At 40.5% G+C, this 15,170-nt stretch overlaps 1 protein-coding gene across 6 annotated transcripts in view; it reads left to right on the top strand.

Moving 5' to 3' along the window:
* Window positions 1–15,170, top strand: part of WDR48 (WD repeat domain 48) — a 44,041-nt gene that overhangs the window by 20,089 nt on the left and 8,782 nt on the right. For all 6 annotated transcript variants that reach the window (XR_004249374.2, XR_004249373.2, XM_032162023.2 and 3 more), the window contains 7 exons: window positions 2,283–2,507; window positions 4,683–4,757; window positions 5,677–5,779; window positions 6,929–7,026; window positions 11,356–11,463; window positions 11,840–11,936; window positions 12,719–12,814. Coding sequence is in view for 4 of the 6 variants with exons in the window: in XM_032162023.2 (XP_032017914.1) it covers window positions 2,283–2,507; window positions 4,683–4,757; window positions 5,677–5,779; window positions 6,929–7,026; window positions 11,356–11,463; window positions 11,840–11,936; window positions 12,719–12,814 (802 nt within the window). In the remaining 2 variants the exon portion in view is untranslated. The remainder of the gene's footprint in view (window positions 1–2,282; window positions 2,508–4,682; window positions 4,758–5,676; window positions 5,780–6,928; window positions 7,027–11,355; window positions 11,464–11,839; window positions 11,937–12,718; window positions 12,815–15,170) is intronic.

The raw sequence follows: 15,170 nt of genomic DNA, 5'->3' as shown, positions 1-15,170 counted from the left end.
CAACTTACCTCGTCCACTTGGCTGATCTCTGTTGGCACTTGAGATTGTGTGTTAGTGACCATCCTGGGAACACTCCTGTTGGTCAGCAGCAACTTGGCCTCAGTACACTAGTACTTCCTATCTTCATTGGCAGAAACAAAGAGCACCTGATTAGGGCTACAGACACTATTCCACTGCATCTGATTTAGCAGAATCATTGAAGGACATTCTGTCCTAGTCCCAGGAGTTACCTCATAATGAACATCTTCATGTTTATCTATGTTTTTCTAGTGGAAGGATGGAGGCAGTGGAAATGTTTTGATGACTCCTCTAGCTCCTACAAGATCTCAGGCACTAGAATTCCTGTAAAACAGGACATCCTTTAATCATACTACTAAATGCTGCAAAGAAGTTGGCCAACATAATACTTTTAAAGTGGTTGCTTTGTTGGGGGACCTGCTTTTCTGTAGTCTTAGAATACTGATTACCATCAGAGATTACTTGGCGTTCTATATCGGGGTTGATACAACTGTGTTTCCTTATCTGCTTCCAACTGTGCATCCTTAGTTTGGGACTTATCCTTTCCTGTTACAAGTTGCCCCAGGCCACGAGGACTTCTAACCCATCATATCTTACTTTCCTTATCCTCTTTAAGTTGTCAAATCTTACTCTGTAGATGCATAGTCTAGGATCTGAGGGATCAAAGCTTTACTAAAAGCTTTGCCACCTCAGAATAACACCTCTTCCTGGAATGGGGAGCCCCTCCTTGGCCCCTACACCATCAGATTGCCACATTTCTCACTCACATATGTTGCAGATTGGCTTTAACTTTGCTCCTGATGGTTGCTTTATTGGTTAGTTTTTTGGTTCCCTTGTAAACTAGCTGGAATAGATTATTAAACTACTGATGCTCCTGGCATCTTGTGGGGGAGTTTCCCAGTATGTGTTCATTTAATTAAACATGCTTAGAGTTCTCAAGGGCCCTTAAAGTCATGGGGCAGGCCAGTAAATTTTTATTCCTGAAGGCCTCATGTATTTGGGCAACTTCCAAATCTCCAAGCCCACAACTGTCTTTCCTTCTTTGAAGCTCTTTGCTTACTTAACTTCATACTCCAGCACCAGCAATTGCTTTTTCCTCTGGGCCATTCTTTTTCCTAAGGAAATCAAGTTTTTATACTCTTCTGCAAGTCACCACAGTAACATGCTGAGTGTGGATGCAGGGTGTCTAATTCAGTCTTTTTCCGCCTGAGCACACTCACAGTGTGCTCAGCCCTAATTTGTGTGCCAGCAGCTTCTATGTAGTTGACTCTCTTGAGCCATCAGAAATTGTCAGAATTGCCAATGTTAACTCACTTGAGGCTCATATGGAAAGTGTCCAACACAAAGAGTGAATGGTAAGCCTGAGACTAGATTTTGTTTCTGACTCCCATCAGTAGAATCCAAGAGACCTGGCCTCATCAGGAATCCAGAGCCATGAGACAGAGGTGTAACCCAGGGCTTCAGAAGGCTTGCTGGCCTAGTGCAGTGTTTGTCAAACATAGTGAACATCAGAATCACCTGGAGAGCCTGTTAAAGCACCAATTGCTGGGTTCCAACAGAGTTTCTGCCTTGTTAGCTCTGAATGAGACCCAATAATTTAGATTTTAACAAGTTCCCAGGGGACGCTGATGCTGCTGGGACCACACTTTGAGACCCATGGGCCTAGTGGAGACTGCTACCTTCGTTTCCACTGCTTTCAAATTCTGTCTCCCTTGGGAGTAGATAATGCGAATAGGGCTTGTCTACAGGATTGACCAGAAATCAACAAGTGGCCAGGTAGAGAGGACAAAGGCAGTTCTGCTCAGAGATTTCTCCTGCTGGAGTATCTCTAAGCATAATTAATAGGTATCATTCATCTAGTTTCTCTTCTATCCATTTTCCTTATTGGCAACTATAGACTAAATGTAAAATTACCACCAACAGCCTAGCGTATTTACATGAGTGAATTGATCAACAAAACAACCATAACTACTTATTTAGGAAAAAGAGATGAGGAGAAAAGAAACTTTTACTTACAGATTAGTGAATTGATCAACAAAACTACCCTAATTACATATTTGGGGAAAATAAGTAATTTTCCCAAAATTATGTGAATTTGGTCACTTTAGCCTGTGGTACATGGTTGTCAAGCCTTTATCAGAGGCAGAAACACAGGTTATTAGAGTTGTGTGTTTGACAGTGTGGACTCGGGAGAAGTCAAGTGCAAAGCACAAGAAAGCAGGAACTTTGTGGCAAGTTCTAACTTTACCTTTCTTTGTTTGCAGTGCCTTTCAGGCAGTTCTGATGGGACAATTCGCCTTTGGTCCCTTGGCCAGCAGAGATGTATAGCAACATACCGAGTCCATGATGAAGGTGTTTGGGCGCTGCAAGTCAATGATGCCTTCACACATGTGTATTCTGGTGGAAGGGACAGGAAGATTTATTGTACAGACCTAAGAAACCCTGACATTCGGGTGCTAATTTGTGAAGAAAAAGCACCAGTTCTCAAGGTATGTCATATGTTAATATTTTAGTTTTATAATTAAGGTTGTTACATGTGTTAGCCAAACAGAGCAAAAGCTATATTAAAACATGACTCAACTGCGGGGTTGGGGGGAAGGTTTGTAAAAAAGATATTCCATCATGAGCAGAACTCAACAGGATAAGGAAGAGTAGGCATCTGTCTGGATGGAAGAGTGTCAGTATGAGATACTCTGGGTCAGTTCTAGGGCACTTTTGTGTTTTGCTTTTTTTTTTTTTTAACAGTTTTATAAGTCGCCTGTAGAAGAAAGTGTGACTTCTTGGTACATCAGTGATGCATGGCTCTCCCACTGATGAATTGTAGTGAAATTGTCTCATACTTGCTCCTGAGCTTGCCTGGCTTTCCTGAGCAGTCCTTAGGAAGAGAAATATGAGGAGTTAAGGTTATCTGTGAGCAGACGACAAAGCAGAGGAAGGTCAGGAAATGTGTCCATGGTCTCAGGAGTAAGGAAGTGGAAGAGTACTCTCCTGAAAGAAGAGGGAGCAGGCTGCTTCATACTCTAAACCACTACTGCCTCAGAGCAGCCCTGACCATCAGGATCTGCCATGTGGGTCAAAGGATTCTTGAGGAAGTCTTTGGAGGCCATCCATATGGACACCTGCTGAAAGTGAAGCCTAGACTGAAAAATGGCCAGTCAACATGTTCAACCTCACCGATAGTCACAGAATTTCACATTAAAACAACAATGAGGAAGTTTCCAAAAATTTTTTTTCCTTTTGAGATGGAGTCTCGCTCTGTTGCCCAGGTTGGAGTGCAGTGGCGTGATCTCAGCTCACTGCAAGCTCTGCCTCCCAGGTTAATGCCATTCTCCTGCCTCAGCCTCCTGAGTAGCTGGGACTACAGGCGCCCACCACCATGCCCAGCTAATTTTTTTTTTGTTTTTTTAGTAGAGACGGAGTTTCACCATGTTAGCCAGAATGGTATCTATCTCCTGACCTGGTGATCCACCCACCTCGGCCTCCCAAAGTGCTGGGATTACAGGCGTGAGCCACCACACCTGGCTGGAAGTTTCCAAGTTTTAAAATGGAGGCAGAAAAATACTACTACTCCTTTTTCTCAGAAATCACCTAAAAGGAAAATGAGAAACAGAACTGCAGATACCCATTCTCTACGAAACTAAGTGACATCTGAAACCTCAGACTGTTGTGTAGGAGGAAGGGCTGAAAAGAGGAATGGAGGTCAAATGCAACGGTTGGGAAGATGTCTGCAGTCTAAGAATTCAGACAAAACTGGCCAAGTACGGTTCTTTAAAATAGATGGCATATCCTAATGGACCGAACCAGTAATCCTTTAGAGAAGCAAGGAGTCATAGCTGAATTAATAATCATACATATACAACATGTGTGCAGGCAGCAGGCTGATGTGATGGGGAGACAAGCTTGGAGGAGACACTCTGCATTATGAGTTCTGCAGCTGCCTGGATCTCTTGCCAGAATGTTGGCTGTGGGGAAAAGACTGAAAGAACTTGGCACAAACATAATTATATGTTATAAGGAATATCGTCTTGAACTGAGGAGGATTGCTGCTAGCTAGGAGTCCTGCCCTGTTCCCACCACTGCAAACCTGCAGTTTCCTGATGTGGGAAGAATAGTGGATGAATGTAGAGTGATTCCGCTTGTGTAATATATACATGCACATAAACATATTCTTATATGTGCAGTATTTTACATACAGAAGAATATACAGTAAGCTATTCCCAGGTGTCCCGTCCTTAGGCGAGGGTTATTTTCACTTTTACTATGTTGTTAGGATGTTTTTTACTTCAGACATTTTCAAAATAAAAAGAAATTTATTTCCTTGTTACTAAAGAAACATAAAAACTGGAGTAACAAGAAGAGAAAATTATGGAAAGTCTATCCTTTTGACTGTATCCATTCAAGTCCCTCAAATTGACCACACTTAAAATTATTAGCCACTGTTTTAGGTGAGAAATTACCCCATTACACTTTTATAGGGCTGTGAATTTATTTAGCAAAGAAAAAGACTCTCTCATTTTTCTGTGCATCGTTAGTTTTTCACACATGCCCAGGTATAGTCACACACAAATGTTGAATGAAGGAGTTGATACTAATAACGTATCTAGTGCTGGCAGTTCAGAAGAGTTGACATTCCACAAAGCAATATTTTTGTGCTTTGTTTTCAGATGGAGCTTGATAGATCAGCTGATCCTCCTCCTGCAATTTGGGTTGCAACAACTAAGTCTACAGTAAATAAATGGGTAAGTGAGCTATTAACCTGGCAAAGGTTTATAAACATGTATTTTGTTATCACAGACCCATAGACACCAGTTGCAAATGCTTAGTGTGGCCCTAACTCTAGCATGCTTTTGGGCAGGGGCAAAAACCTGAAAGCCCTGGGAATGTAGGTAGAATCCTAAAGATCATACTAAAATTAAGATAATAGTCAAAATGACTATTCTGACTTCCTTGTCCGGAGCCAAGATACATGTTCCATGTCCTTAGAATAGACACTGTTGCCTGATAAAACCAGTAAGTCTCAGTACATCTTCTGACCTCATGAAGCTACATTTGAAGATAGGCAGCCCAAGTACCAACAAGGCAGGGAAACTCACCAGGATTCAAATTTGTTTAAACATAAGAGAAAGCAGAAAATTGTGCTTTCAAATTAGTTTTCTTTTTCCTCAGCATGAAGAACAGGGATAGAGATAGAGGATAAACAGAAGTCATCCAAAGTGCACTGTTAATTCTTAAATCTTAATTTAAAAAGACAAGTTTTCTTGCTTACCAGACTATCTGTAGGTAACAAAAGAGAAAGTGTTTGCATTTATTCCTGTTGACATGCAGGTCAAGTGTTCTTTCTGTGTACTTATTTTTTAAATGTTGTATATCTTGTGTTAATTTCATCATGCCAAGTTATGACCAATATAATTTTACCTGGAAGAGCACTCCTGCTTTCATGCATAGTTTTCTCTCCCAAAGACAATATTCCCTTCTTAAAATTTGTTTCTTTTTAAACGATGATAGATAATTGCATTGTGACCAAATATTTTTCGGTTGATGTAGTGGTTGTTGAGGTTTTCTTGTTTGTTTTTTGACTTTATTTTTCTTGCCACTTTAAACAGGCTGGCAAAGCTTGTAGAGCATAAAATGATCAAGTAACAAATTTTGTTATTTTAGACTTTGAAAGGAATTCATAATTTTAGAGCCTCTGGAGATTATGACAATGACTGTACAAATCCTATAACACCTCTTTGTACACAACCTGACCAGGTTATTAAAGGTAAGAAAATGGAAGGTACTGTACCCTTTATTGAAGTTAGCGATAGTTACTTAGATATTGACGAAAATCAAGACAATGACCTTTCTTTAAATATAATTCTGATGTAAACAAAAGATAATACATTGGTTTATTTTTAATATAAGGAAAAGGTTTTTTTGTTTTCTTGCTTTTTTGTTTTGTTTTGTTTTTTTGAGATGGAGTCTTGCTCTGTCACCCAGGCTGGACTGCAGTGAAGGGATCTTGGCTCACTGCAACCCCTGCCTCCCGGGTTCAAGCCATTATCTTGCCTCATCCTCCCGAGCAGCTGGAATTACAGGTGTGAGCTATCACACCCAGCTACTTTTTATATTTTTAGTAGAGATGGGATTTCATCTTGTTGGCCAGGCTGGTCTCGAACTCCTGACCTCAAATGATCTGCCTACCTTAGCCTCCCTGGGATTATGGGCATGAGCCACCACGCCCAGCCAGAAAAAGTTATTTTAAAAAATGCTGTTAGTGACTTTTAAAGTGGACTTTCTTGAGTCAGTTTATTTGCCTAACATCAGAATAGCCATGATAAAGCCAGTAACCACTTCATAAAATACATAGGATTTAATATTGTACTTAGGTATGAGGCAGAAAAGGACAGATATGATCCTCAAATTCTACATGCTGCTGCTGATTATGGCAAAAAGCAGCATATGTTTAATGTCAGAGTTTGGGATTAGAATTTTGTATGGCACATTCATTTGTTCATGCTGTTAAACCTTTAGAATATTCATTCAGGAAGCAAAAGATGGGAAGCAAAAGTTAATGCAAAATGAGACTAATACAGAGATTTCCTGTCATCATTTGGACTTTTTCCAGTGTATAAAGCTGTTGTCTCTCAACAGTTTTCCACTAGTACCCCCTTGACATGAAGAGCCCTTTAGTCCACAATGTATTATTAAAATCAGACAGTTTTTCTTTGAATGTTTATAAATGGACATAAATAATTTATGGGACTTGAATTGCTTTAGATATAATTATATAGTCTTTTGTTGCCTTTTCCTTTCTGGTAGCTAGTACAGTTTATGTTCCTGTTACATACCAGTTAACAATTGTTACCACACCATGAATTTAAATGTAGAAGGATTGTTTTACCAATTGTGTTTTTTTTTTTCCCATTAGGGGGTGCTAGTATTATTCAGTGCCACATTCTTAATGATAAGAGACATATATTAACCAAAGATACCAATAATAATGTGGCATATTGGGATGTATTAAAGGTGAGTTTTTTTTGGGCTAAATACAGGTTGTTAGATTGTGTACCCCCTTTATTTTTTATTTTTTGTATGTGATAAGATAATAAATATAAATTAAGATGTAATTGCAGTAATACTTTATGGGGTGGTATATACTTTCTTATATGAATATTAGATAAGAACATGGTTCATCTTTTTAAGTAAATAAACTGTTTAAATGGAATCATTTTCTCTGGTTCGTGTATTGCAGACAATCTTATATGCTGCCTTATCTTAAAAGTCTCATCCTTGTCACTGTTGACATCTTAAGCCAGATAATTATTTGGAGGAGGGGAGTGCAGGTAGGGGGCTATTCTATGCATTGTAGGATGTTTAGAACATCTCTAGCCTCCACCCACTAGTTGCCAGTAGTACCCCTCCCTCCCCCCCAGGTGTGGCAACCACAAGTGTCTCTACACGTTGCCAGATGTTTGGAGGGAGGAAGAATGTTGTAAAATCACCCTAGATGGGACACACTGGAGTGCACACAATAACGTTGGCTGTTTCTTAGGATTTATAGACATCACTATGAGCATTAGTTACAACTCTGGGTCATGTTACAGTAACTCCCTCTGGGACAGTTGAAATGCATGAAGCTATTCAATCACATTCCAAATAGCAGTGAAGCATTTGTAGGCAGATTAAAAAGTTAGTCTACTTTTATCATTCTGACCAGTCTCTCTCTTAGTGTTGTTGGTATACTTGTTCATTTGTTCAACAGATACTTCCTAAATCGAATGACTGTCATGTGCAAAGAACCATGCTTGAGGGTAATAAATGATGAAAAAGTCTTTACCTTGATCCCCTTTGGTAGGAGGGACAAGTGGAATGGGAAAACCTTATAGATAAAGAAGGAACAGATTTCAGGATAGCTTATGGATGAGGGAAGTCAGGAGAGCTTCGTGGTGGAGAAATCATTTGAACAAGGACTTAAAGGTTTCCAGTAGATGCATAATGGGGGTAGGAGGAAGAGCATTTCAGGAAAAGGAAATGAATGGCAGAGGCACAGAAGAAGGATGGTATGTGCTTATTTGGGGTACACTGAGCAGTTTTGTTTATTTGGAGACCAGAGTAAATATAAGGAAGTAACGGGTGTAAGGTTGAAAAGTGACATTTAGGTCATTTCCCAAAGAGCCTTAAGCTGCAGGACCCAAAGTTGGCCTTTCTTTTGTACTCCTAGAAGAACCTTAGATAATTTTAGAGCAGGAAAATCTCATGTTGAGGGCAGTAGTTGTTAGTGTATGTAATGGGAAACTGAAAGCTGGAAGACATCATGATTGGAGATCTAAAGGAAGAGACATGAGCACCATAGGAAAGGTTAAATAAATAAAAATAAAGGACGAGACAGATGTTGAGCTTATTATAAAGGAAGAATTGAAAAGAGCTGGTATTTTGGTTAAGCTCCTGGTTATAAAGAAAAGAGATTCACTTAATGATCTAAAGAATAAGACAGGCAAGTTTCTTGCTAGGAAAAAGGGACTGTCACTGAACAGAAACCTTGGCTTGACTACCATTTTTCCTCCCTGTGGGACATCTGTGTGGGAAATCCATTATGAAACAGTTGTTTGGTGAGCATTGCTTCAGAATGAGAGGCTTTAGTTCTTTGAGTAGAAAGTTTAGTTGCACCAAGCTTCAAAAATCTGATTAGTTTTTCTCTACAATAGAGAGATGCCTGTTGGGGGTGGGGGTAGAAATGCACATTGATTTCGGAGAGGGTTCTCTTGGGGACTGGCAGGATCCAGAACAGCCCTAAGGAACTCATCAGCAGAAATTGTTGATTCTTCACTTTGATACTGTACCACAAATGTGTCCCTAACTCTGTCTTATGGCTGGACTTCACCTCATGCTGCCCAGGACCTGATTGTCTCCAGAATACCCAAGAGAATCTGATCAGACCAGCTACTCTTTGAGAGTTGACTTATCAGTTTTCTGTATATGGGTCTGTTGCCCACTGTTGGTCTAGTTAACTGAGGCCTGAGTAGAGTCCTGCTGTCTGAATGGGAGGTCCTTCTACTTAGATGGGGCCAGCATACATCATGATTGGCATTTCTGTGTACCTAGCAGCTTCCATATCTAGACCTTGAAGTTTTGATATCAAATGATCTGGTGTAATAGACATGGCTAAACAGTGTGGGACAGTCAGGAGTTTTTTAGGAACATTGGCTTGGGGGTTGGACAGAGCTACATTCTAACCTTGGCTGTGGCAAATACTCACCAGGTGATCTACGGAATATGCTAGGGAACATCTCTAAAATGGTTTATTCATTCCTAAAATGTTGGGGGTGCCTATTATTGGTGATGTCAAGAAGCACAGTGTCTGGTACATAATAGGAGGCTGTTGCACTAATGCAGATGAAAGGTGATTATTTGTCTAGACTAGGGTGGGAACAAGGGGGGTGGAAAAAATAGAATGATTAGGAAAATATTTAGGCCTGTGAACAAGAGTGATACTTTTTTTTTTTTTTGATACGGAGTCTCATTCTGTCGCCCAGGCTGGAGTGCAGTGGCGCGACCTCGGCTCACTGCAACCTCCGACTCCCTGGTTCAAGCGATTCTCTTGCCTCAGCCTCCCGAGTAGCTGGGATCACAGGCATGCACCACCACATCAGGCTAATTTTTGTATTTTTAGTAGAGACGGGGTTTCTCCATGTTGGCCAGGACGGTCTCGATCTCCTGGCCTGGTGATCCGCCCGCCTTGGCCTCCCACAGTGCTGAGATTACCGGCATGAGCAACCGTGCCTGGCCACAGGAATACTTTAATGAAAGGAGTATGAGGAAAGGAAAAAGCAAGAATGAGTCCCAGGTTTCTTGATTGTCCAGTTTGGTGAATGGAAGTGATGTAGGGAATGTAAGCTGAAAAACAGGTTATCAGGAGAAAAGGACATGCTGAGAAAGATGTTGAATTTGAGTTTCTGTGGGATATCTGAATAGAGGTGTTTGGTGGACAGACAGCTGTACAGTCTCATGCACAGTTAAAGAACTGGGCTGGAGATAAAGGCTCAGCAGTCATCAGCTTGTGGATTACAATTGATGTCATAGGAAATGTCAGAGTTTCCAAGGGACATATGTAGACTGAGAAGAAACTTAAGTCATCAGTCTTTCAGGGATGTTGGGAAAAGAGGAAGCCACAATAGTATACAATTTTAAAAAGTTGCAGGGGAGTAAGAAAACGAAGAGCCAGTGGCAGCTCAAGAACTAATTGAGTGTTTCAGGAAGGAGCTTGTGGTTAGTGGCATTAACCTGCTGTGAGTTGATTTAAGATGTGACTGTAACATGCACATGGATTTAAATAAAGAGGGTGGCCTCTGGGTAGAGTCTTAAGGGCAAAAGCCAGGTAGAGTGAGTTGAGTAGTGATTTGAAGGTGAAGAAACAGGAAATTTGACTGGATAATCTTTGAAGAAATTTGATTGGAGGGGTAGGCAGGAAGAGGCAGAAACTGGAGAAGATGTAGGAGTCAGAGGGCCAAAGGAAGCTTTTGATTTTGTTTGGTTTTGTTGGGATATTTGGGAATTTTTCAGATGTAAGAAATTTGAGCATATTTCATTGCTCCTGGGGAGAAGCCAGTAGAGACATTCATGGGTAGATGACAATACAAGGTCATCCCAAGAAGCAAGAGGTGAGGGGGACCGGAGCACAGTCAGAAGGGACACCATTTTCCTTGCACCAGGGAGAATGATAAAGTTAAGGGGATTCTGTCAAGGTTTCTCTTTGTTTTGAGAAAAAGGAATCAGAGTCATGTGCTGAGGGTAATGGGGAAGGTGGCAAGGTCAAAGGTAGAAGAGAGATTTAATTGAGATGGACTGCAAGACGGTGAGCCCAGGGCTCAAGTCTCCAGTAAATGAGGGAGAGTGGCAGGTTGCTAGATGGCAGTGAAGGAAAGGTGTACAGTTTACTGCTACTAAATGACATGGGCCTCAGAGAAATAAGTTTTTACATGGAGATGGTAGAGTAATGGTCTCCATGTAGCATCAAGGAGCAATGGGATGTGGGAAAATAAGCAGTCCCCCTTTGATAAGATGGCCAACAACTGGGACCCTCGAAAGAGCCACGTTGCTGTTAAGATGAGGTGGTATATTATATCAGTATCAGCACAATTAAATACAGTTTCTTCCCAAATAATATTTTGTGCTTTTTTAATTTAAATTTTTTATAGCAGCAGATTGTTATTTTAAAAAAGGACCACATTCTTTTTGAAATGTATTTTAGACTGTTTCACTTAGACACATATGAAAATATGTAAAATTTTGAATAGCAAAGTCAGAATCAAGTGAATTCACTTAATATTGATCATTATACTTTCTTTTGATGTGTAGGCATGTAAAGTTGAAGATCTGGGCAAAGTGGATTTTGAAGATGAAATTAAGAAAAGATTTAAAATGGTATATGTGCCAAATTGGTTCTCAGTAGACTTAAAAACAGGGGTAAGTTAGCAATTGATACTTGTATAATTTGGGATAATTGAGGATTTTCATTATAGCTTATAATTACTATTAGTTACAGAGTCCTGTGTTTTTAGGTGTGAAAGAAAAAAAAATTTGTGTTAAAACTTAAAATGCAAAACGGATTAAAAAACAAAATTTAAAAATTTATATTAAAAAAAAAATTAAAAAGTTACAAAATGCCTTTGGTATCCCAGGAAACTAAATTGTGTCGTTGCATTGAATCACACAAAACACATTTTGGTTCCTGAATTTATGACTTAGCACTTTAGTCAAATAGTACAAATAAATGAAGGTTTAGAGACTTGTTTGGAGAATATATTCAAATGGAATGCCACCAAATTTTTTCTTTTGATAGATGTTAACTATTACTTTGGATGAAAGTGATTGTTTTGCTGCCTGGGTTTCTGCAAAAGATGCTGGTTTCAGCAGCCCTGATGGATCAGATCCAAAATGTGAGTTTAAGTGTCCTTCATTTTTTTCCTCCCTTCTAAAGAGAAGATGAATATGAGCTGTTTTTTGCTAAGTACTTATCTTTGTAAAAGTTCTCTATATTTTGTGACTATGTCCTAAAAATGTGGTATGTACAAATACCTAATGTATACAAATCATTTTAGTAATTTCATATGGAAATAGCCCTTTAAAGAATCTGATTCTCGGCTGGGCACAGTGGCTCACACCTGTAATCTCAGCACTTTGGGAGGCCGAGGTGGGTGGATCACGAGGTCAGGGGATCTAGACCATCCTGGCTAACACAGTGAAACTCCGTCTCTACTAAAAATACAAAAAATTAGCCAGGCGTGGTGGCAGGTGCCTGTAATCCCAGCTACTCGGGAGGCTGAGGCAGGAGAATGGCGTGAACCTGGGAGGTGGAGCCTGCAATGAGCCAAGATCGCGCCACTGCACTCCAGCCTGGGCGACAGTGCGAGACTCCATCTCAAAAAAAAAAAAAAAAAAAAGAATCTGATTCTCATTTTTGTTCTTAAATAATAGCTATATCTGAACAACCAAGTAGAATATCTCTTTGCTCCATAGCATCATTGCTTTAAACATTCTAAGGTAAAATTTTTAGCAGAATCGGCAAAATGACTAAAGTCTTGATTTTAGACATCATTGGCATTGGGTTAAGAATTTAACATCAGAATATGTACAAACTTACAATTTTTATTCTATTTTTAGGTTAAAGCCGATTAACTCACTTTTTCATTTTATCTCTTTTTAATTAACTTTTTTGCAGTGAATTTAGGAGGACTTTTGCTCCAAGCACTCCTGGAATATTGGCCTAGAACACATGTGAATCCAATGGATGAAGAGGAAAATGAAGTAAACCATGGTTAGTTTTTATATTCAGATAGTTGCATAAAAAGTTAGAGGTACTTACTTAAAAGGTACTTGCTAAAAGGTACTTACTTAAACCGTTAGCTAAAATATTTGTGGTGTGCTCAATTTATTGTCCTCTCTTCCACATCTCAAAGTAGGAACATCCATCCAGTCTTAACTGAGACTGAGATTCCAAAAGAGCAGACCACCTTATAATATGGCTTTTAGTGAGACTGCTCAAAATAAATAAAATACCCTGTATTTATATTCAGATGACTTTTGTCTTAAAATGAGGCACCTTAACAGACTTATTTCCAAAATATTCTTCAAGGTACCTCTGATCTTTTGGATTAACCTCCAAAGCTAGGTAGTTAGCTGCATCAGAAAGCCAGGTTTGTCATTGCATAGTCACTCTTCATGTTGGGCTGAAATGTTGGTATTTCCTAGTCTCGTGGCCTACCTGATTTTGACTCTGTTTCAAAAAAAAAAAAATTCAAATTCCAACTCAGAAGTGACAGGGCATATGCTCAAGCATGTGTAAAGAATTAATGTCACTGAGGACATCTGAAACGTGTGTGTGCCATAGGCAGTGTCACTAACATTCCCTGAGCAGCAGAGGAGAACATGTTTTGAATGTATGCATTTGGCTCAGTTTGATCAAAGGAAGGGGAAACAAGAACTCAGAATTTCACATCCTCATGTGTAACCTACAGCTGGTTGAGGAATCATTGAGTCCCATTGACTGAGGCTTACTCTGCTGAAGATTCTCTGCTGGCCACCAGGAGTGAGCAACAATGGCGAGTACCTCCTGCCAGGGACTTTGTTCTGGCTGTCAGATTCACCCATAATGATATGTGGAATTTAAATCTCTCACATGAGGATGACATCCTTCCTTGATGAGGCAGGAAATGGGTGAACCGGAGGCAGAGTTGCGTGACCCGGGTCCCCACTGCATCCAGCCTGGGGACAGAGCGAGATCCGTTCAAAACTTCTGATGTTCCTGTCAGAGAGAGGGTGCTGTTGCCCCACCCATGGTGGCTTTTCTTTCACATCACCTGACACACTTTGATCCCTGTCAGAATTGTACAGTGGACTTTGAGCCAAAGAAACTGATGGAAAAATCTTTCCACAGAGGGTCAAGAAAGCTAGGTTCTGGGGTGGACTCTGCTGCTTAACAGCTATGTTGCTGTGGGCAAATCATTTCCAGTTAGATGGGATACTCTCAGGGACCCAAATAAGCAATAAGGATTAAGTTATCAAAACAGTGGTATAGTCATGCACCCTTTGGATCTAGGCTTTGAGTGAGGAGTATAAGGAAGACATCACCAGAAATCATGTCATCCTTAACATCAGACTGCATGGGAAAGGCAGGGCAGGGCATAGCTACCTCCTCATCCAGAGCTCAGACCACAGCACCTGCAGCATACTCAGTGGACACTCTGGAGTTGTTCAGATGGTGCTTGGTGAGCAGCTCTATTATTCAGGGGCCCTTACCAAGTTTCAGGTGGGGGTACTAAAGACACATGGGTATGGTCCCTGTCCTTCAGGAGCTGATGTTCTGGTATGGCAGAGAGTTACTTATAGAAAGCATTCTGAGACAGAAGAGTTGGGTGCTAGGAGAGAGGTTCCACAAATGCTATAGGATTTCAGGGGGTCAGATGCTTCCAGTTTGATGAGGAAAGTGTCATGAATAAATTGGCACTTGAGTTGGTGTCACCTGTGCTGGGTCAAAAGTTTATGAAGAAAGCAGAAGGGAGCTAGGCGTGGTGGCTCACACCTGTAATCCCAGTGCTTTGAGAGGCCTCTAATATTTGTTGACAGTGATTTTGACGTCTGTGCTTGTTGGGTTATTTACTACTTGATGGCTTATGTTTAGGCTGCTCTGCCGAGCAGCCTTGAACCCAGGAGTTTGAAACCATGCTGGGCAATATAGCAAGACCCTGTCCCTACAAGAAATGTAAACAATTAGCCAGGTGTGGTGGTGTGTGCCTATAGTTCCAGCTACTCAGGAGGCTGAGGTGGGAGGATCACTTGAGCCAGGGGAGGTTGGGGCTGCAATGATCTGTAATCACGCCACTGCACTCCAGCCTGGGCAAAAGAATGAGACCCTGTCTCAAAGAAAAACAACAGTGGAAAGGAAATCTGCAGAGAACAATAAAAGTAAAATTGTGGACTCCTTGAGGATTTTTTCACAAATGCTTCTGTCATTAGTTATGGCTGCCATTAAATGTAATTTTTTTTTTCCTCGAGAAATTTTTCTGAGCTTGGTGTTCTACAAAAACAAAAACAAAACCCTAGATCATCGTTTATATACAGGCTGTCCTAGACTTCCTTGTGGCTGAAGTAGCTGGTTATGTTTTTGTTCTGAA

Source organism: Hylobates moloch, unplaced genomic scaffold (assembly GCF_009828535.3).
Source record: "Hylobates moloch isolate HMO894 unplaced genomic scaffold, HMol_V3 SCAFFOLD_8, whole genome shotgun sequence".
Lineage (NCBI taxonomy): Eukaryota > Metazoa > Chordata > Mammalia > Primates > Hylobatidae > Hylobates > Hylobates moloch.
This window is presented reverse-complemented; position numbering and strand designations above follow the sequence as displayed.